Below are 24,628 nucleotides of genomic sequence, written 5' to 3'. Positions count from 1 at the left end.
CTAAATACATTTTTCCTTTTCGTAGGAAGAGTATGTGAAATACTTGATCAAGCTATACCACGGTTGTTCAAATGTAACTGCCTTTTCTCTTCTTTCAGATTATTGATATCAAGAGCATAAGTTTCTCAAACTTTTTGAAATATACAAATGATTAGGAGTTAAAAGCTGGCATTTTAATTTACAACATTCTCAGCAATTCCAAATTTCATTTTTGTGATAAAACAGACATGTGTGGAAGAGAAATAGAAAACACACCAGCAGTGTGACTAATAGTCACTATCAAGTTTCTAGCCTCTGTTAGAGTTGCGCTTACACCTTCTTCTATGGGCAAACACTGTGTAAATACCTTTTTATCTGTTCGATAAGAGTGTCTCTCTCTATTCACCTCTCAACATAAAAAGACGGTTCAGGTCACTCTGACTGTAGATTCACCTGATGTAGGTGTTGGCCCTCCCTTACAAGGGTGTGTCTACCCTTTATTTCTCCGATGCCTGTATGAAATCCCGTACATCCAACTTCATATCCTTAACAGCATTCACAGCCTCTGATCCTTATGTTTATATCTCCCAATGACGATGTTTCCGCGAAACATATCAAATCTACTCAGTTACTCCAACGTATGTTTCCTGAGTCCTTCTTTTATAACTGCTACCTATGCTACTTTCAGTGTTACAAATTACCTAAATCTGTACGAAATCATGTAATAAAAAGCTTCCTTTCGCGATATTCTTCCTACGTTTGTTATACTATTTGTTACTAACAACATTCTTCCACGCTCTTCCAGGTGTTCATCACCTTCCCATAATTGCTACTTGTTAATAACTGTTAGCCCGCGATCTACGCGGTCACATTCCGCCCACATGGAAAACAATTACAAAAGTACAATTTGCAATGTCTGAACGTATTTATTTTTCATTTCTTTCGGCCAGTACTCGCAATATACACTAAGAACTCACTATGCGAATACTGTTGCGAATACGTGTATGTTTGGTCTTAACCTCTGTTTAATCTTTCTAGTTCATATAAGACACAGATAACCTGTGCCACTATTTTACAAGAGGTGTGATATATTGATAACTATAGGCTTTTTATTGCACTGACACAAATCATTTGTTCAGTAACGCTCTTTCGTCAGAAATAACTTGAGCCTTCTATATTCCTTTGGCTCCTCATCTGTTAAGCAATTCATTAGTGGTCTCTTCCCAGAGATAATGCCATGTTCACCTATTGCAGCCAGACAATTTGCTCGCCAAACTAGCGTATATGGTAAGAGGTCATACTTGCCTTCACTTGGGGTATGATTTCCGCCCCCTTGCCCTTCCCTCTGTTTTGTGATTTGCCTAACACGTCTGTGTTTCGTCATTTTCTCATTATGTCCACAAGCTGCTACTTGCTTACGGTAGGTAACCCCCCCTATAAGAAGTTGTACACCCCCAAACATAATGCGTATAAGTACAGATAAAGTGATAAATTCTTATCACACAAAACGTACATAATACGTCATTTACATTCGGTACATGATACACCGTGGCTGTAGTGGATTTTGTTTGTATTATCGCAATCGTTCCACTGATTTACGAGATAACTATGGTAAGTCCCTCTGTAACAGGGCAGAGGCAATTTCAACTGTGAGGTGCAAAGATCTGGAATGGTCTCCACTCAGCTTCACGAGGCCAAATGGGGGTCTGCATGATAAAAAAGGTTATGAAATTCTCATTAAAGCTGCAAAAAATGGAGTAATATCTTAAGGCTTGCGTCACGCTGGGAGCAGCGTGACATTTATATTACTTTTACTTTGTACATCAGATGAGCATCGGCAGTTGTCATACAAGTTAGGTATTTGTTTCACGTGGTAGACAAGGCATAACAAAATAGTATAGCTAATTTCTCAAGACCAATTCCTTACTCAGAGAAGGATTTGTCATAGTAACATGCTTCTGCAGGCGATTTATTTCCACTTTAGAACAACTTTTTTAAATTCTTCGTAATCCATAAATGGCGAGAAAAAAAGGGATGCAGCATAACACATGAAATTTTTTCACATGAAATATTCAAACTGCCTTCTCGGATACTCCTGCTGACATTCTAATACTTGTTTTTGTTGCTTTTCACTGAAAGTAATGTTTATGAGCTATTCACGTCATTGTGACAAATTCCGTTTCCTTACTTGCATATCGCATCACCTGTTGAGGATGACAACGTACTTCAAGAGCACGAAATTATTGAGAAGAGTTTTTTACGGTCTTCATTTCTGACGCAATGAAACGTAAGCGTCAAAAAAGCCGAGTTGGCGGCCATTTGAATTTATCAGGCTCGAAAGTGTACAAAAAAAGCTGCGCTGGCACATGGCTGTTTGGTGTATGGTGTAAGTCGCGCCTCTGACGTTTCTATGGTGACAGAATTTCGAGGATTATCTTTGAAGCAACTGACTGTCGTCTTAGGGGTTAGGGAACGTCAAATCTTTCTACTTTCGATTGGGGGAAGTATAACGGAGGAGGCAATTCTTCAGGTAATTCACGACGACACTAATGTTAACAAATATTAGTTGCAGTAAGTTTCTTCTATGTTGACGCGATGATGAGTGCTACATAATGACCTGCTGTCTGTATCTATACCATTTACAGCGTGGACAGGTGTTATCAGTTGTTAATTTTTCTGGTGGGGCACACTTCAACGAATGGTTTATTCAGCAACTTGTTAATGATTGTTTCAGTACAATGGTGCATTTTACGGCTTAGTTGTCTTGAGAGCGTTATGTAAGTATAAGCTCACACACAGCAAGTAAGAGCTCTCCTCAGACAGTTTATTGAGGACACGTTTTCTTTTTCTATGCAGGATCATTCATTTCTTTCTTAGAGGATCCTGTAACGGATCTCTTAGATGTCATGCCTTTGTAAATACAAAGTACTAGGCACACCACTACCCATTAAAATTGAAATGACAGAAGGATACCAAGTAATGAATTTACCTTCCTTCATGTATACGCATTAGGCGAAATATAGATTTGTTCTGATAATGCTGGGCATAGTCAAACGGATACGTCACCCAAATCGCATCAACGTTACGTCACAGTTCATAGATTATATGGCTGGTGAGAGGTGGCTTGTCAGTGTCTACGCAATCCGTATGAGATGTTTTTTAAGTGTCAGAGAACACGCCAAAACCCCGTGTGTCGAGGTATGTGAGGACAGCAAGAGCAAAATTCTATGTGACATTACCTTGTAGAAATACAATACTTCGCAGACTTCCAAGATAAGGCGTGATTACCGGCCTTTACACGTTACATATGCTGGCTGTGCGAACCACAGGTGATTATAAAGTTCATCTAACGACGCACTACACCATGATATCGCACGTTGGGTCCATAGAACAGTGGCAAACGCAATGTATCAACATTCGTTCTACTCAAAGACGCCACACATGGACACATCCATTACCATAGTGTAGGAATAACCGGAACTCGTACGAGAAGATGGCATAGAGCCATTCCTGTCTCCAGTGTTCTCTTCGGGCGCTCTGCTGTTGGCCACCCTCACTGCTGATAGGTTTCTATGTCCTCAACAATGGTCGTCCTGCTGACAGTCACTGATGCTCCAGACTGACTGTGTGGGCACATGCTTCGCTAAAATCAAGCTCATTTCCTTACTCAGGCTACTTGGCGTTGCTGTACGATCCTACATAGCCAACCAACAGTGACTGTGCTCTCTGGCGCTAGTCGCTTGGGGCCGCGTGTTCTGTATAGCTTTTCTTAATCCATCGATTCCATACTGGTACGACGGTCGCCGTATCCCAGCCAAAGCGTGAAGCTAAACTACAAACTCTACGATTTTGCCGTTGTCAAAATTCGACAAACAGTGTTAGACATTTCCCCTGATGTCATGATCCTCTTACAAAGAGACAAAATTCAAATACAATTTCTTAGTGAAAACACACGGCATGATACTTAGCCATGTGCAGAATGTAGATGACATTATTTCTGTCTTCTTTGTGCTGTTTTAATAATATGCATATCCAAGCGTGTAGTACACTTGGTGTTGATTTTGTTTGTGTTGCACGTCACCTTCTTGTCGCTGCTATTCTAATGGCTAGCAAAGTAGATCATGCGCTGTGCATGTCATTCCAGCCGAGGGCGATCGCTCGCTGCTGGAACTGAAATGTATGGAAGGTATGTTGAATAGGTTAATACAAAGAGAAGCAACACCTAAGTTGTGCTATGCGTTTAGTTTATTGTGGGACATCTCTGAGAGGGAATGGTTCAGAGTCCGAGCTGTACGAGAGCCGCCACGACCCCCTGGAATCCGGCGTTGAAGTCGAGCGCGACCTCGTTGTGCTGGTAGTCGGTGCGGTCGTCGTAGTAGGCGTCGTTGGCGTCCGGTCCCCCCACCAGGGCGCCATACAGCACGTGCGGGTTGGGGTCCGTCGTGCTGTATTGCGTCCAGTCGCAAGTCGCAGGCGCGTCGGGGCAAGACCTGCCAACACAGAGCAGCATACAAGAGGTCAGAAATTTACACTTCCAGTTCAGCTTCAGCATGAGAGTCAAGAAATATATCTAGACGATTCCTTCTTCTCCAAAACCCATTTGTGTTTCTTCACTATTTATCTACAGATGTTTCGGCTATGGTTGGTACAAATATCTTTTGCTGCAGAAACTAACGTCTGAAGCATAGCTCTGTGTGGACTACGAGGGAAGCTTAGAAGACGATAACCGAAGCGTTTTACATGTGGCCCCACAGAAGGATGATGAAAGTTATGTGGAATCATAAGATACGAAACGAGTTTCCGCGCAGAAATGGCGAGTATATAAATACCGGGTATTATAGTATAAATTTGAAAACTTAATAAACCATGGAATAATGTAGATAGAGAGGTAAAAATGTACACACATGCTTGGAATGACAAGGGGTTTTATTAGAACAAAAAAAGGTTCACAAAATGTCGGACAGATGGCGCTGGACAGCAAAACGTCAGTGACTGCTACCGTGACGGGTGAGAGGTACGCCGATATGTTACAGAATCGCATCATCCCCAGCCTGGCTGATAAACGCCTGCTGGAACGTACGATGTTTATGCAGGATGGCGGTCCACCCCATATTGTTAGACGCGTGAAAGATCTCTTGCGCGCGTCGTTTGGTGATGATCGTGTGCTCAGCCGCCACTTTCGTCATGCTTGGCCTCCTAGGTCCCCAGACCTCAGTCCGTGCGATTATTGGCTTTGGGGTTACCTGAAGTCGCAAGTTTATCGTGATCGACCGACATCTCTAGGGATGCTGAAAGACAACATCCGACGCCAATACCTCACCACAACTCCGGACATACTTTACAGTGCTGTTCACAACATTATTCCTCGACTACAGCTATTGTTGAGGAATGACGGTGGACATATTGAGCATTTTCTGTAAAGAACATCATCTTTGCTTTTTCTTACTTTGTTATGCTAATTATTGCTATTCTGATCAGATGAAGCGCCATCTGTCGGACATTTTTTGAACTTTTGTATTTTTGTGGTTCTAATAAAACCCCATGTCATTCCAAGCATGTGTGTCAATTTGTACCTCTCTATCTACATTATTCCGTGATTTATTCAGGGTAAAAACTGAAGGAGATTGAAGTACATCCAGGACATAATTAGGACGTTTACTGTAAATGCTACTCTGAGATGAAGATATAGAACTTGTCACAGGAGAGGAAGTCACGGCAGATTGGTCGTATAAAACCCAATTACCGATGAGGAAAAAGAAGTGACACACGATTTTGGGAATATTTTTATATTAGTGCGGTAATCCAGAGATAACTCGTACTGAAAAGCTGTCATGTAGTACTAATGCCCTAAATCGAAAGTTATACAACTTTCACTCATTTACATTCTGAAAGTAGCCCAGAGTGGACATAACACTTCAGTGTCCAGTAGTTTTTCATGGTGTCATTTCTCCTCTGCAACATGGTAGCCGTTAGCAACGAGTAATTTCATAACGACGACGAACGTATGCCACGTGAACACATTTGGCTAGCCGTATTTGTCTTTTACAATACACACTGTTGTAGGGTTTCACGTTATAGCAGCTCTATAAATTCTATTCAAAACAGCACTTTTTCAATGTTTGCTATACATTGGTCTGTTCCACCACCTTGTTTTCCAACAGATTACACAACCATTATGCGTAACTCCAGCGTTAAAAATAACAATATTAACAAGAACAACACAGTTTCAGATGGCAAAAAGTATGATAATACTTTCAGTACTGCTCAAGACGAACGGACTCCAGGACACCAATATGCCGTTACGTATCTAAAAAAAGAACAACAAAGTTTCAAAGCACCATACACTCCACTGTAGAGTGCAAGATTGACGTGTGGGTGAACAGGGAACAAGAACTTGAGGAAAGGAGCTCTACAACAACTTCATTTAATCACACCTGTCATATTCTGTTGAACCTGTGAACTAACATATTGATTAGAAAGTGTAGAAATGCTTCACAAATGTGAGTATCCAAATGAATACGTAAAAGCATGTTGTTAAAACTTCAGTCATCAAGTAATTGACATCATGTTCCGTGAAGTATTAAGCACTGTACAATGGTTTTGTAAATGTAGCTAACTACAGCAACGATCAAGTTTAACAGTTTCTCAAATGAAAAATACAGCCACTCAAAATAAGTTGAAAATATGTTTATACTGTGTCCCATTTACTCGTGTAACTGACACTAAGAAACCAGTGAATTTTGTTATATGGATGTACGTCATTTCACATTTCGTAGTATTTCCATACATTTGATCAATATGTTGTGCCAACATTTATAACAAAAGATTACAGTGCTCCCCAAACTGGTTGTGAATAAATAACGTCGTATTCCAACCTCTTCGAGATCATGTCTTCATTTTTCAAGCACTTGTAAAGCGTTGAGAACCGTCCCCGTAAGAGGAAAAGAAGAAACTTTGTTTTCGTCAAGACGGAAGCATCAAAACACATTTGTTGTTCAAAAATAAAAATCCAAAAATATTCACCTTTCCTATGAAAATCGCCTCAAAATTAGTAAGTAACGAACTTAAACATAAAACATTCGAATATTATTATTATGAATATACAAATGCATTACTGAGAGTGTCTAGTATTTTAATTAAACAGATTATTGAGAAAACACGGATTTCTTAAGTATTATTTCAACGGCCAACTGACAGTTGTTAGTTGCGGACTGTTGTATTAGAGTCCATAATTACTTTTGAATGAGCACGATAATTTCTTTTTATTTGCAATACTCACTGGGCAACGACCTTGCCGCAGTGGATACACCGGTTCCCGTGAGATCACCGAAGTTAAGCGCTGTCAGGCGTGGTCGACACTTGGATGGGTGACCATCCAGGTCACCATACGCTGTTGCCATTTTTCGGGGTGCACTCAGCCTCGTGACGCCAACTGAGGAGCTACTCGACCGAATAGTAGCGGCTTCGGTCAAGAATACCATCATAACGACCAGGAGAGCGGTGTGCTGACCCCACGCCCCTCCTATCCGCATCCTCCACTGAGGATGACACGGCGGTCGGATGGGCCCAGTAGGCCACTCGTGGCCTGGCGACGGAGTGCTTTTTTTTGCAGTAATCATTCCTATTATTTCTGGAAGACCTGTGATTACAATGTCTCGTACTTGAAGTAATCGGGAGACCCCTGCTCATAAAAACTTTCTCTAAGCAACAGAATCCAGTTTCATTGCATACATTACAACAAAATCCCGTAACTCTGGGTTCAGAATCTTTAGTCTTCGTTGCACACATTATTTATGACTGGACGGTAATGAGTCCCTGCACTCCATTCTTTGAACTGTGCATTTCAATGGAAGGTTGAAATTTGCTTACTCATAAATCTTCCCTTATAGGTTACAACATCATGTACTTAAATTTCATTGTCCAAACAAGTTTTTGTCTAGAACATTCGCCTCCTCCCTGTGGTTGAACGGCCAAGTTTATTGTGACTTTACGTCCTCAGTGACAACTTTTTTTTCCGGTTCGTTACTTTTTTTTATCCATATGTTTGGCCTTCCGATGTGCCAGGTAACCGAGTGCGTTAAAGCATAGCTTCGGGGATACGACGAAGGCTGTTGAGTCGGCTTGCCTGGATGTGGCTTTTCGGGGCTTTTCCTTATCCAGCTAGGTACATATCGGATTGGTAGAAACGTCCCGCCTCAGATATGCACTGCACAAACATTCAGAGAGTTTCTCATACTTCAACGTAGATTTACTCAGAAGCAGAAAGGCAGGATAGGCAGACTCCGTCCCAGCAGAAGTGTTGGCGTCAGGAATGCCATACGACCAATTACCGCTGACATGGCCTCAACCCATATAACAATATCAGCAACGTAGGAGAAACTGGAGAAGATATGTTTGACTTTCCGGGGATATTCCTCTCGTTCCATCTTTTGTTCTGCAGAAGTCTATTCTAGGTAGTTTTTCCTCCATCGTTCTCGATATTCGCTTGCCAAGTTCAGGCTTCTCTTCTTTAGCACTTCGACGACCTTTTGGTGTTTGTATAATTCTTTTAAGTCTTAATTTTTCTCTTATCGTCCATTCCATTTCATCTTCTTCACATACAAGTCCAAAAATTATCTTTAGTGTACTGGTAAATTAACGAAAATGAATCAGTTTATTAATTATCAGCATGGAAAAATACTACTCAACAAGAGTGACACAAAAAAAATGAAAGACGTACTTTTCGTAACTACTTAATTACAGTGGTCCACAGTCCGCTTTACAACTGAAGAACTTGATACAGCTGATGTACAATTCACCATCTCATCAGATAATAAGATACAGCGAACAATAAAGAAATTAAAGAATAACAAGGCTTATGCTGAAGACCTGCTATACGCTGAATTTTTAAAGAATGGAGCACCACAACTCGAATAAGAACTATGGAGTTTAACTGAAACGCTCTCGAGGTAGAAACCATAACTGGGAGCGGAAAACGACATTTACACGGCTTTTATTTGTGTCCAATATCGACGGAGGAATTAGTTTACTCGATGAGACTTTAAAAACCCTGTCGATTTACCTATTAAAGAGGCAGATACCCTTAACTGGAGAACTGACTGGAGACTACTCTGAGCTGAGACAGGATCACGCCACTTCACCTATTTCATTTAAAAGCATCTTAGAGAAGATCGATACAGAATTTACTAAAACTAACTCACAATGCATACAATTACAGGAGGCGAAAATTACTAGCCTTTCGTATGCAGATGATGTAGCAGTGATAAGTAGTTCCAAACATCACTGGTTAGAATCATGTATAATTATTACGCTGAGATTAGATGGTTACGTGTAAGTGAAGAAAAGACGGAAGACCGGGTCGTAAGGAAGAAAATCAGATGTGTTATACCTTTGGCTGTAGACAGATTCACTTTCAAGTAGTTAGGGAGTTTCACAGCAACAACCGTAGAACCTATTTAGAACGGATATACAGGGTGTTACAAAAAGGTACGGCCAAACTTTCAGGAAACATGCCTCACACACAAATAAAGAAAAGATGGTAAGTGGACATGTGTCCGGAAACGCTTAATTTCCATGTTACAGCTCATTTTAGTTTCGTACACCTACGCTCAATGGAGCACGTTGTCATGATTTCATAAGGGATACTCTACCTGTGCTGCTAGAACATGTGCCTTTACAAGTACTACACAACATGTGATTCATGCACGATGGAGCTCCTGCACATTTCAGTCGAAGTGTTCGTAGGCTTTTCAACAACAGATTCGGTGACCGATGGATTGGTAGAGGCGGACCAATTCCTTGGCCTCCACGCTCTCCTGACCTCAACCCTCTTGACTTTCATTTATGGGGGCATTTGAAAGCTCTTGTCTACGCAACCCCGGTACCAAATGTAGAGACTTTTCGTGCTCGTATTGTGGACGGCTGTGATACAATACGCCATTCTCCAGGGCTGCATCAGCCCATCAGGGATTCCATGCGACGGAGGGTGGATGCATGTATCCTCGATAACGGAGGACATTTTGAACATTTCCTGGAACAAAGTGTTTGAAGTCACGCTGGTAGGTTCTGTTGCTGTGTGTTTCCATTCCATGATTAATGTGATTTGAAGAGAAGTAATAAAATGAGCTCTAACATGGAAAGTAAGCGTTTGCGGACACATGTCCACGTAACATATTTTCTTTCTTTGTGTGTGAGGAATGTTTCCTGAAAGTTTGGCAGTACCTTTTTGTAACACCTTGTATAATTAGACTACCTGTTACCCTCTGTTTCGCTCGCTCATTTATAGTTTTGTTAAGATGAGTTATGCGGAGTAAGTTAGCTAGTAATTTTACGAGATGTCTGTGGTATAGTGGCGTATAAAAATGTATGCAATGCCACTGCGTAGTTACATAAAGGAAATGTTTCTATTGTTTTTCTGCATATCGAATCTGAAAGCATGCATTATATTTTCCAGTTATAGTTAAAAAATGGTTCGATTCATTACATTCGCGCAGAAGTTGTGTGTTTAGGGGTTCCTCTGGCTTATCTAATACTGGATGGTGATTTTACCACCAAAGCAACACATAACAACCTTGCATTTTAATGTTTCATGCAGCCTACATTTTTGATCCACCCCCTACGATGATTAATTCATAATTAACGTAGTCAGTAAATATATAATCAAATGGAGCTACACCAAAAGTCTCCTGCGTTCCCAATGTAAAGGTACGATTCTACGTTTGTCGTTCAGTCTTTAAATTAAGCCGTCGTTGTGAGTCTACAAGTGTCTTGGAAGTACTAGGGATGAGTGACGCTGAACGTCTAAAATGCGACTGGCTTGTGAATGTTCTAATGTCTCTGTAGCTCTTAAGGCCACCTGACGTGCTGCATCCGAGTTCCGGCGGATACGAGATTGATCTGAAGTTTGTTAGATTCGAGTAATTTTCACAGCTCGAGCTTTCTTAGAAATATACGTTACATCAAACTTAACGTTTGTGAGGCTTGTAGTAATAGCTTTAAATATGGCTCTCAGGGTTCCCGTCCTTCGAGAGTGATGATGATGGTAAGGCAACGCATACATCCAAACGTGAGCGGAAGAAGAAAAGACCTGGCGGGAACTGAGCCTGGAAAACCATGATCGTGAAACAGTAACGCTGATCGGATGACCCAAGGTTGTTCACGGAAATTCTAGCTCATCAAAGGGGCTGTTAAGCGACGCATGACGCTCAGCGGCTGAACTGTGATTGTTACTGTTGCATCTCCACCAAATCTCCCCAACTATGCCAGATGATGCAGCAATTCAATATTACAAACCACGAGCTCAGTGCCATTGGATCTGCACTGTCACGGAATAATCTATACACTAAGAGTCGCCAACTTTGTGCCATTTTCGTCTGCATGGCACTGAGGTATACTATAGTTAAAAATGTCAGTAATACTCGAAAAGATACAACTTAACAAGGAATCCAGTAGTCTTTCCCAGGGTTCAAGCTATATCTATACTAAATACCGTAGGAACCTGTTCAGTCGTGATAATGTAACAGAGTGAGCTACTTTCGCAATTAACACTGGAGTTAGTGAGGAAGTGCGGATTGAACATGTTGAGAATTGAATAAACATTTTATTGGTTACGTTGTATCACATTACGTGGAAGGCATCAATCAGCGAAAGCATTTCCACAAATATGATCAAGTTGAAAACTGAAAGAATAAATAACTTTTCCGGAGCAAAAATATTTTTCCTTATTTTGCGTAATATTCTTCAAATCAGTAAATACCTTGCACTACACGCTTTGTAGACTAGCCTATCTTCTTCATCAGGGTTCAAGGTGTCTCATGCCAAATGCCACGGATATCGGTGCAGTGGTTTAGTCGTGAAAACGTAACAGATATAGCTACTTTTGCATTTATATTATTAGTATGGAAGTAGGAATTGGCATGGATAAATATGTTGACGATGGTATAAGTATTGTGTTCTAGCTACTACTCATGGCTGCGCTCGCCAATGAGCAAAACGAAATAAGATTTGTGTATAGGTCCGTTGGCCGGGAGACCATGGTTGGGATGTTTGGGAGCTTCGTGCAAGTCTTTCCGTTTGACTCCACGCCTGTTACTTGCACGTCGAGACTGATGATGATGGTAAGGCAACGTAAACGTCCAAACGCGAGCGGGAGAAGAAAAGACCTGGCGGGAATTGATCACGGAAAACCATTATCGTGAAACAGTAAAATGGTTGAAATGGCTCTGAGTACTATGGGACATAACTGCTGAGGTCGTCAGTCCCCTAGAACTTAGAGCTACTTAAACATAACTAACCTAACGACATCACATACATCCATGCCCGAGGCAGGATTCGAGCCTGCGACCGTAGCGGTCGGGCGGTTCCACACTGTAGCGCCTAGAACCGCTCGGCCACTCGGGCCGGCCGTGAAACAGTAATACTAACCGGATGACAATAAGCTGTTCACGGAAATTCTAACTCAACAAAGGAGCTATAAGGGACGAATGACGCTCACGAGCTAAAGTGTGATAGTTTTGTGACTGTTATTAGTATGGAAGTGTGAATTAAACATCTAGAGGATAGTATAAACATTGTATTCATTACGTGACAGGCAGAGTTACTTTCGCAACAGGCAGAGTTACTTTCGCAATTATAATATTAGCATGGGTGCCTGTCTAGTAATAGTGAACAAATCACTTTTTAGATTCAGCACAATTCCAAAGAAAATAGTTTGGGACACTTTGCACTTATCTAAAAAGCTATGAAGTCGAAGAAGAATTGCTCTTAACACAAAAAAATATTAACTTTTACTGCTACCCTTCTGTCGCTGCCGAAAACTCAAGGAGGAATCAGTAAGATAAATTTCACCCATTCGCGGAAGGAGAAGCTAGTAATCGTACGCTGATGTGCTAACGCAGGCGAACTGCTGCCACTGAGCTGTGGTTAGTAGTGTGGGCTCGATGAAGCAACAAGGAGTGGGCTGAAGACGGCGGGCTGGCTACTCACGCGGAGCGGTGGTGGGGTCTGACTGGAGGGTTCTCGCCGAAGCCGACGACGTAGCTGCGACCGGTGTCCCCCAGGATGTAGCCGATCTGCTCCTTGGCCAGCGCCTGGTTCTCCTCCGTGTTGATGCCCAGCGCTGCTGCCTGAGAAATGTCAAGAGAATAGATATTTTAGTAAAGCATCTGTTGTTAGCCTTGGGATCGGAATCTTATTTATGTAGTACTTTTGATAAGCACAGTCTGGAAAGCTATTTACGAAGTAAACAATTTATTACATTATTCAGTCTAAAAAATTAATTACATTCCTGTCGATAAAAGGCATTATCCGCCAACAACTTTGTCAGCAGTAGGAATATATTTTATTTCATTTTATCTACACACATCAACAAAAGTTTTCTATCATCCCTATACAGATATGTCCTGCAAGTGTGTCTGTTCCTGTACCGATATGTATGTTGATCCTGATGTTGTTTCTGAACATACTCCCAATTAAGCGCAACATACGTAGGGCGCCGCGCTCGAATGGACTGCAGCATTTCAGTTGAAAGCAAAACATCAGAGACGTCTGTGGGACAGTAGAATGAACACCCATCATTACACGAAAGGCAATAGTGACCAGTCATCGGATCTGCATCACCACGTTACGAGAAGAAAGCTTGTCAGCCAGGGAAGTTGCTCCACCTGTGCTCCGGAGTCAAAGTGATGTGGCGCGGTCGTGGAATCGGTTCCAGTTTAATGTTGAGGACTTACACTGCACGCGATGTCCACGTTCGACACTTGCTCATCATTGTCGGTATACATGACTATCGCATGATGTGACTCTCCAGTACAGACGAGCACGGCGAGCACGCCATAGTACATCAGAAATCCACGGACTAAGTCACAGGAGGGCTAGAAATCGCACAGAATGGACTCTCCAAGATTAACGTTGGGGGTTTGGACGAAATTTGGGTCAGTTTGCATCCAGATAATCGCACACAACGTGTTGGGAAACAACTCGGTAGTATCTTAAGCCTGCGACACTGTTGTCCCGGTGGCGGTTCATGAGACCACAGTATACTTCTTGTGGTTGTTGACGACCCACTCACTGACCGACGGTACAGGTACGAGATTCGGCATTCAATGGTGGGTATCGTTTGGCCAAAGTTTTGGCGACAATTTCATCTCGATGGATGATAACTCGGATGCTCATCGTGCTATTCTCATGAACACGTTCCCCTAACATGCTAGTATCACCAGAATGGAGTGACCTGCCAATACTCCGGACATTATCCCTATCGTGCATGTGTGGGATCGATTGAAACGAGCTGTTTTAGGGGGTCGACAGCTACCACATACTGTGAGTGGTTTACGCAGAATCACTATCGAGGAGTGGGACGATTTGCGCCAGTGCTTTCTTTGCGATCTCATTGATCGAATGGCACGACGGATTCAAGCCTAATCCGAGCAAGGGGACGTTCCATCACTTATGGAGGTTTCTCAGGAGTGCTGTGAAACCCCCCTAAACGCACTGAAAATTAATATACATGCATGGTTCAAAGGATATTTTCGTTTTCTGCAGCATGAATTTAGAAATAAAGGGATAATGAAAAACTTTTGTTGATGTTATTCGGACCATGATTGACTGTAGTTAAATTTCACAGCAATATATTCTCAAGAAATGGACCTCATCTCATCACATCCTAATATTAAATGGAAGGCACGAATACTCTCGGCATATTAAAATAGTTACTTCATAGTCACTTTTCTAAGTGTTGCGTTCCTTGATCCAAATGGAACGGTGCTGGGCGAACATTTACTCATGTGCATTCCTGCATCTGCACACGAGGTGGTGGTTGGCTAGCGTATGAAACTTGGACACCTGCTAGTGATCGTGATGCCCCCTCAGCGTAGCAGAACTGGTTCAGGCGTTAATGGCTATGACTCGATTTTCGTCATCGTTTACGCATTCGACCCAAGACTTGAACAACCTCCCAGCATACGCTGAATTTTAACAGAAACTAAAACGCAGTCTTGATAGCCTGAACACGTTTCTTTAAAAATTGTCATCGGTTCAAATGGTTCAAATGGTTCAAATGGCTCTGAGCACTATGGGACTTAACTTCTGTGGTCATCAGTCCCCTAGAACTTAGAACTACTTAAACCTAACTAACCTAAGGACATCACACACATCCATGCCCGAGGCAGGATTCGAACCTGCGACCGTAAAAATGACTCTGAGCACTATGGGACTTAACATCTGTGGTCATCAGTCCCCTAGAACTTAGAACTACTTAAACCTAACTAACCTAAGGACATCACACACATCCATGCCCGAGGCAGGACTCGAACCTGCGACCGTAGCAGTCGCTTGGCTCCGGAATGCGCGCCTAGAACCGCTAGACCACCGCGGCCGGCTCATCGGTTTCAATCTGTTTTAGACCACCATCAGACTCGTCGTACTCCAAACGTGCTAGGCAGAGGCGTTGACATAGAAAAGGAACCGTGTCTGAGACACGGATGTCAACCGATCTGATTGACATCCACGTCTCGTACGTACGGTTGCTGCCCTACCCCACCAGCCGCCTTTGGATTATGGTCTGATGATTGTCTAAATCAGAGTGAAACCGGTCATCATTTTTGAAGAAATGTGTTTATGCTATCAAGACTGCTTTTTAATTTTTATTAAATATTGTTTGTAGATCTCTGCTCTTCCAACTATAATTACAAACATAAAGACGCTTAAGTGGCTCGCATCAGGTCTAGTAGTAAAAGATCTCTCTCTCTCTCTCTCTCTCTCTCTCTCTCTCTCTCACACACACTCTCTCTCTCTCTCTCTCTCTCCCCTCTTCCCTGCCGTCCTCTACTTGAGTAGTCTCCAAAATTGTCCAGAGAGAGTTCTTACTTCTGACTGGCCAGTTAGAATTCCCCATCCCAGGAAGCAATTCTTGTTCTATGGTAAAAGAAATACCTATTCCAATAACATTTCGAACACTGAAAGGACTGTAAAATATTGCTTCGTTTACTGATATGTCGCAGAATCTATAATGGCTACATCTCATCAAGTCGTGAATCTTGTATGATTTCTTGGAGTAGCGACTCAGTGTACAATGGAGTTGTAGACCCACTTGCCAGACAAGTAGAGTCTCTTCGACGCATACAGTAGCATGACGTTAGCCTGGAGAGATGCTTTTTTTCTCTATGTCTCGAAGCCACTCGTGTATAGTCTCAACGTAATATATTTTACAGGAAGAACACATGTCCTGTATCAGCTTACTGGTACAGAGATTATCGAATGTAGATTATTAGTTAGGTATGGGATGCCTGGTGCATTTGCTCATTCAGTACGTCCTCTCTTGCATAAGCCAGACTAACATTAAAGGTAGAATAAGATCAATCCCTTCCACTCTACTACCTCTTCCTCAGCAATGGAAAATAGGGAGAAAATAAATATGGGTAACATTTTGTCACTGGTACCGGCAGTTCACCTACATGAAATTATCGACTGGTAACAGATCAGCATATCAGAGTTATTGATAACATTTTTTTTCGAATAATCATGAATACTTACCCATGAAACAACGAACGCGTAAACAGTTGTGGATCACATTCTCTACAGATGAGCTCCGACACACTCACCTTGAGACAGGTCAACGCGACGTTGGCGGCCAGTCGGAGGTTCCCCCAGTCGGAGATGTAGAGCAGTTTGAGAGGGGTCCGCTGCTGCTGGTTCACCATGTACGTGCAGTGGTCGGACAGCTGCGTGGAGAACTGCTCGTCACCGGTTATCTCCGCCAGGAGTGCCTGCAGTACAGACCATAACGTTGCCCGCTAAACCATCATAGTAAAGTTACACATTTCCTGCTTCATTCTAATCGAACAATATCGTTCCCCCTTTTACACTTTTCATGAGTCATTTTGACTCAACGCTATATTTTGGCTACTTTCGTAAAATATTTTAGTAAATTACCATAATATCTTTCCAGTAATACCAAACTTTGGTCGAACAAGTGAAAAACGTGACTATTATTACACTTCCAGAAAAGTACGTTTTGTTCACTTGAAACCTCCCCATTGAAAAATTTATGAATGATTGTACTGGTAAACCCCTTACGTTATTTGATTTTCAAACAGCTGAGCAAAACTGAACGTGCACAGACACTTCTCTATTTACTTATTCAGATCATCAATAAACTGACACACAATATTTTTAGCACAACGCAATCTCACTTTCAATAATCCCTACAAAAGAATGGCCCTGGCTAACAATAAACTATACCTTTCATGAATCACTTACCTCACAAAAATCTTCGTTACTCGAACTACTGCACTACAGCGAGCGCCAATATTGCCAGCTAAATAAAAGATTCTAACTACTGAAGGCACTAACTACTGATAGGCATAATTAGCAAATGAAAGATTTTGATGTAGAACAAACAATGTATTTACCTTAATAGTGTTCAAAAGTCATAATATATTTATATCAGTTCATGACATCCAGACTTACAAATTTCGTTTTTCTGACAGACACACGTCCAGATCGTCCGCTCTCAAAACTCAGCCATCTCTCTCCCCACATCCACCACTGCTGGCGGCTCACCTCCAACTGCACAACGCTACGCGCTGTTCACATCCAATTGCCCAACACTACAATAGCGAATATTACAACAATGCCATCCAGTCACAGACTGCACACAGCACAGCCAGTGATTTTCATACAGAGCGCTACGTGGCGTTACCAATATAAAAACCTAAACAGCCTACTTACATAAGTGTGTGCATTTGATGTATTTGTTAGCATTAATATAAAAAATTTTTAACAAATATGTATTGGCCAGTGCCCAAAACAATTTATAATATTTTTTATGGGGAACGTGGGGCCTATGTACTGTTTCCACGTACGCGGATACCATAATTACTGTACCACGCAAACATTGGGGTTACGCTCTTCTGTATGAGACGTTCCCGGGGGTGGAGGGGGAGGAGGGATCCACTGGGGACCGAGCCGCACAATAACCCTAGTTTCAGTGTGGGCGGTAACAGGGGTGGGAAAGGGGGGGGGTGGACGCCTGTGCCCTGTTGTGGGGTTGTGAACCACTGAGGGCTACAGTGGGACGAAGCCTCTTCGTCATTTCTAGGTCCCGGGTTCAATACACAATACAATACACAATCTGGAAACACTGAATTCATGACCCTTTCTGTTGTGAGCCTGTTTCTATAAATGCGTACAAACCTTCAGGCGGAAAAACGTGTTATGTATTTTCATACGATAACTTACATGTCCGTGCGTTGTTTTTCTATTGACCCTAACTTGAAGTCGAACATAGGATTCAGCTCATGTCCGTAAAAGTTAAAACTCCATTTTATGTCTCCCACCAGCAAATGCTTTGTAGAGAAAGAGCACATCCGCCTAACATGTGACAAAAAGTCAAACGCTTTACCAAAAACAATTACCGTCGTTGATATCAGCGGACATTAACAAAGACTTTTAATAAGGCGCTCCAGTTGTTTAACTGCTCTCGACCTTTCGGCAGAGATCTCCTCTGTCATTATCAAGTGGTAGACTGACAGGCAACCACTTGAGAAGGGCAAGGAAATCTCTGCTGGAAACTCGTGGGCAGTCAACCATTTGACCCAGCTCGAAACCCAAGAATAGTTTATTAATGGATATCACCACCAGAGCATGTAATTGTACACAAAGACTTTTATCTGCAGAGATCATATATTTCGTAGCAATTCGGAAATAAAGAAAATCGCAACTCTCAATTATTTCCAAAAAAAAGGCAATTTTGCTGTCACCAGTACAAGAATGAATAACACATGCAACTGCGAAATCACTAGTTGATTGACAAAAGTAAAGAACGCAAAATATGAACTAATGTACCATATTCATAGGGAAACGAAAAGGAAGTTCATGAAAGCCTGTAGCTGTAGCACAGTATTGTATGGAAGTGAAATGTGGATCACTGGAAATCCGGAGAAAAAATAAATGGAAACGTGTGAAATCTGTTCAGGCAGCGTATAGGATAATGTCTTTGACAACATCTGGAGTTTCTACAGGTGAATAACTCATCATTTAAAAAAAAGGAAAAAACTTTGTCCGAAGAGACCATGAAGGCGCAATGGTGCCAACCGGCCTCCGTGTCACCCTTAGCGCACAGGCGTCACTGGATGCGGATAGTTATTTTCAAGGCAGAAATGTAACGGAAAAGCTCTGTGTAAATATACCTTCAGAAGGGAGGGATATATCAACCAAGGATCGTAATACGGCATATGCTGAAAAACGACAAACACACAATCAAAGAAGACAAATGTCAGAAGTTATCGATAAAGAATATTAATTACCAAAACATGAGCAAGCGCGTGTTATCTCTATCCCCCTAAGACTGTATGGTGACAGTAGTTGTTTACGAGCGAGAGTCTCCTTTCGGATGACGACGGATTATGCTTTTTGATGAGCACAGTCCTACCTACCGATGGTTTAAATGTCCTGCCACAGCGCTTTCGTTGCATTTACCCTTAGGGCGTCCATCTGCAGAAATATCGACGGTTGTCGAAGACGTTACACAACTTTGGTCCCGTAAGGTGTTTGAACATTTTAATCATCGGGAAAAATTTAAGTTTCAAATTTAAAATACGATACTATCGAAGAACATTATGAATTCAGGACAGGTACTAGAAAGAAGACGTGAGGAAAGTAGCCTACATGAGGCTTTTATCAGAATGCGTGACAAAGTCGTGGAACATCTGATACAGCATGCAGGAACAGTTGTAGCACTGGAAAGAGCCGTAGCGCGGGAAAACAGTATGACAAGACAAAAACTATAACATGTTGAAACGATTATAGAGACTGTCTGGAACAGCAGCTACGAAGAAGGTGAAAGTTCAGCACTAAATAGAAGAAAATGGAATATTACATCGTAACAGACGGAATACTGATCACTGGGAAACGAACCTGATATAATTTGCTGGAAAAAGTGCGTTTCCAGCCCACCTAACGGCTTTACTTTTAATTGTTCATATTTTTTTGCGTTGGTAATCACTGGGAATTGATAGAAGTCCGCCTTTGGGGCAGGTTTTTCAAATTTCAGTTCAACCTGAAATGCATAAGATTGACTTTATTTCTGCCTAAAGCAAATACCTTACAGATGGTACAACATGAGTGTTGCACACTGGGTAAAAATTTGAACATTATATTGCAAAAATCCGTTGTTTGTTTCAACAGAGAGAATGAGGGACCTATGACCTCTGGTAACGTATATTCTGGGTAACTTGCGAAAAATAATAAGAGCTCGTGATTAAAAAAAATTACGCTACATAGATATATCTAGATTTCAAAAGGCACAGTGGCTGTGTGTCGAAGGACTGCCTGCTGTTCTTTATTGTAACCGATATGTATCAAGTGTTACCGACAACTCTTGATTTGTTTGTAGAAATTTCTAGTAGAATATAAACTTGTAGACTTTTTAAAACTTTACCACAATGCCCATCGTCTTCTGGTCGTAGCTGAAGTAGCTGGAGATGTACTGTAGCTGGAACTCCTCGAAGAGCTCCAGGGCTCTCTGCAGGTACGTGTTGTCCTCAGTGGCCTTGTAGACCCACACGTAGCCCCACACTAGTTCGTCAGTGTAGCCGGAAGTCCTGCAACAAGCACTACAGCTACACACTGGTATTTATCGGCACGGAGCTCCCATCCACGAAGTTCCCACGTATGCTGGTACATGTGAAATAAGAAACTGACCCGTGAGGAAAGCGGATACCTTAGCTTTACATCTTACAGTCGATTAAAATCCAAACCGCGCGGAACTATCCGTGCGCCGGTCTCGTGGAACTGTAACTGAATAACTGAATGCGGCCATTTCCATTCGCGCGCCTGAAGCTCTTTCTGATGCCGTGCGGCCATTGACAAACTACTGTAAAGGGTTGCATTCAGCTGCATTGAAGAAGAGTCAGTGGACATGAGCACGGATACTGTTTCGCGGTTTGTGCTGCCACAGCCGCTACGCTAGAGCTGCACCATTGAGGTGCACACACACTTGCGAACTGAGTGGCTCAGAAGCCATTCACAAGCATAGTGGTCACGTTTCTCACGAGCACATTGCTCACAAAAGTGCACGTTTCTCGGGAGTGTCTTGTGAGCACTTGTAAGTTTTCCCAATGAGCACAAACTGGAGGCCATTCTCAGCATGGAAGATCGCGCTGCGCGCTCACACGTGCCCCGCGGTGGCGAGCTATGTGCCTGACAGTACGCTCTGTGAAGGCTCTGTGCGTCACTGTTTTACCTAGCAGTTCATTAGCTGCTTCCGACCACGTGGGTCCCAACGTATGATATACAGTTTGAACGACAGTGCCACTTCGCCCGGTTACACATTAGTGGCCCAGCAGCGTACGGGCCAGACCGTAGACTATATACGCCGCTTTGACGCACTAAGAAGTTCTTGTTGTTGTGGCCTTCAGTCCAGAGACTGGTTTGATGCGGCTCTCCATGGTACTCTATCCTGTACAAGGTTCTTCATCTCCCAGTACCTACTGCAACTTACATCCTTCTGAATCTGCTTGGTGTATTCATCTCTTGGTCTCCCCCTACGATTTTTACCCTCCACGCTGTCCTCCAATACTAAATTGGCGATCCCTTGATGCCTCAGAACATGTCCTACCAATCGATCCCTTCTTCTAGTCAAGTTGTGCCACAAACTTCTCTTCTCCCCAATCCTATTCAATACCTCCCCATTAGTTATGTGATCTACCCATCTAATCTTCAGCATTCTTCTGTAGCACCACATTTCGAAAGCTTCTATTCTCTTCTTGTCTAAACTGTTTATCGTCCATGTTTCACTTCCATACATGGCTACACCCCGTACAAATACTTTCAGAAACGACTTCCTGACACTTAAATCTATACAAGATGCTAACAAATTTCTCTCCTTCAGCAATTCTTTCCTTGCCATTGCCAGTCTACATTAATTCTTTCCTTGCCCTTACCAGTCTACATTTTATATCCTCCCTACTTGAACCATCATCAGATATTTAGCTCCCCATATAGAAAAACTCATTTGCTACTTTAAGCGTCTCCTTTCCTAATCTAATTCCCGCAGCATCATCTGATTTAATTCGACTACATTCCATTATCCTCGTTTTTCTTTTGTTGATGTTCACCTTATATCCTCCTTTCAAGACACTACTAAGAAGTAAGGGCACCATTTATTGGCCTATTCAGCGGAACATAAACTGTCGTCTGCCCATATACGTTTCAGTTCCTAATCACTTGTGGCCAATGCCAATACGACCCTTTTAATGATGCCACAGCGGTGTTTTCACAACCTCTCTCGCACGGAGTTAGTAATCACTGATACACCTACACCGCTGTTTGCAATATTAAGCTGTTCAGATGATTTGAGATAGGGTATATGTAGCATCGTCGTTTGAAGGAATCGTGATGTGGTGCACTCTGTGAGAATAAAAGCCCATAAACTAGTAGACAGCTATATCTGAATCATGCACTAATTTGTGCATGTTCAAATAAATACGCCAACACAAAGATCATATATGTCTCATCTGCGCCGACCCGTGTGGCCGAGCGGTTCTAGGCGCTTCAGTCTGGAACTGCGTGACCGCTACGGTCGCAGGTTCGAATCCTGCCTCGGGCATGGAAGTGTGTGATGCCCTTAGGTTAGTTAGGTTTAAGTAGTTCTAAGTTCTAAGGGACTGATGACCTCAGATGTTAAGTCCCATAGTGCTCAGAGCCATTTGAGCCGTATCTCATCTGTAGAAAATTTCAGAACGTTCGTCGATGAGGACGTACCGCGTGGCTATAATTACACTTTCGCAACTTGAGCCAGTGTAGACGAAAATTTTAAGGGTACCCAACGTTGTAGAAATGGTTCTCAGACTGTGTGCTGTAGGATTTACGTTGTTGGTAGTCTTAGCATCATTACATGTTGGTACTAATATGGCGACGTAGAGCTGAAACGCAGGCATCAGTGTGTGATACAGTTGCGGACAGTTAAAGTGAATGTGGACAATATGAGCAGGTCTTTACTCGTAAGGATTTTTTGTCAAAACAGCAGTAGTAGTGCTGCTGCTCTTATCGAATATCGATGCATTAAGGAAATCTGGTAAGGCCAGGGTTGAAGAGCATTATTCTTGGGAGAGGCCAAGGGCCAACATCACCACGAATTTTTTAAGTAATTCCTGTTGCCATGGCTGAGAAAGTGGATGAAGTGTGTCACCTTCAAGCACTGCACGTGCTGTGTAACGACAGCTGAACATTTCATGGTTTAGCACTCGAAAAGTGCTGTGAACAGTTGTGAAATGGTGGTCGTCACAATGAGCAACGTTTGTAACCTGAAATTGAAACATGGTATTCAATTAATAAATGTTACCCTCCCATGTGAAAACGACAATGCCTGTCTTTCAATGGTTTATCCCTCATTTTTCTTCCGCGTGTCCTTGCAAATGTTTCCACAGAGTTTCCTTGTCTTATGAACACGTGTTTCTAATGGGAACCCTCTTAAGTAGCGAAAGTTTAATCATAACCAAACTGTATTATTGATGTAATATGGACTTTCATGGAAACGGTACAAGCTCGAATTCACTGCCTGAGAATCCATGAGTAAGTAAAACGGAGTTGATGTTCTACACATGAAATTTACAATAGTCTTCCCTTCAATTCTTCATGCACCTTTGACAGCTATCCTCTTCGATACACCCTATGAGTATATCCACTTTTTGAATTTATGGTCTTTCTGCTGCAGATGCTGCTTCTGTTGCTGACATATCGCTTCAGTCGGCAAGAGAGTATATGCAACGAATCGCACTTAGAGGTAGTGCTTCTCATGACGAATCAGACAAACCATATTGTCCGATTAACAATACAGCTTACGAATGTGTCACTGAAGCATTGCGTCAATCTCATCGCCAGGGACAGGATTATCTCACGTTTGATGATGCAGAATTATGTACATCAGAATGATTCTCACGCCTAATGTTGGAGAATGGTGTGGATGTAACAGAAATACAGGTGACTCATGCTAAGGACGATGCAGATAGAAAAGAAAAAGTAAATAGCTATACCATCGCTAGGGCAAATGATGATTAGTAATTACCACATATGTCAAGATACAAAAAAATAAGTTTCAAATTAATTCATGAAGGTAGATTAGGGAACATACTTCACTTGACCTGATAGTGTCACGGCGTTTAATGTTTACAAAAATCCGAGACCTAACAGCGTCATTCGCACAATAAGGTTTTGCCATGAGCTTGGGGTGTAGTCGTCCCCAGCTGAGTGATCAGTGTACATCGCTGCCATGTGGAGGAACCAAAATTGACTCTGAGTACTGACGAGGATTTTTGCTTGGTAGGAGGTCTGGTAGGGGTTGCACGTAACCTCGTGATACCAATTGAGGAGCGAGTTGGTTGAAATTTAGCAGCCTCAACGTCTAAAAATTAGTCAAAACGGTCAAATGTACTGTGTGCTGACCGCATGTCCCTCCACATCGCACCTGCAGAAGTTCACACGGCATTCGATCGGCATCCTTGGGTCTTCAAGACATACGCGACGTTTGTATTGTACAGTAATGATTTTAAGAACCATAGCCCTGTGTAGAGATATGCGGAAGAAGATGAAACTGGAGTTTGCCTTTAGGGACTGGCTGGATATGGAAAATTTCAGCATTATCCACAATTCT

General features: G+C 42.3%; 1 protein-coding gene across 1 annotated transcript in view; it reads right to left on the bottom strand.

Moving 5' to 3' along the window:
- Positions 1-4,206: 4,206 nt before the first annotated feature.
- The window catches only part of LOC124803116 (endoglucanase A-like), a 38,899-nt gene continuing 18,477 nt past the window's right edge, over positions 4,207-24,628 (bottom strand). The window contains exons 5-8 of the mRNA XM_047264280.1: positions 20,417-20,579; positions 16,578-16,742; positions 12,964-13,103; positions 4,207-4,469 (exon numbers count right to left, since the gene is read on the bottom strand). Of these exons, the coding sequence (XP_047120236.1) occupies positions 4,256-4,469; positions 12,964-13,103; positions 16,578-16,742; positions 20,417-20,579 (682 nt within the window). The 3' untranslated portion in view covers positions 4,207-4,255. The remainder of the gene's footprint in view (positions 4,470-12,963; positions 13,104-16,577; positions 16,743-20,416; positions 20,580-24,628) is intronic.

Source organism: Schistocerca piceifrons, chromosome 6, assembly GCF_021461385.2.
Source record: "Schistocerca piceifrons isolate TAMUIC-IGC-003096 chromosome 6, iqSchPice1.1, whole genome shotgun sequence".
In the NCBI taxonomy this organism is placed as follows: Eukaryota; Metazoa; Arthropoda; class Insecta; order Orthoptera; family Acrididae; genus Schistocerca; species Schistocerca piceifrons.
This window is presented reverse-complemented; position numbering and strand designations above follow the sequence as displayed.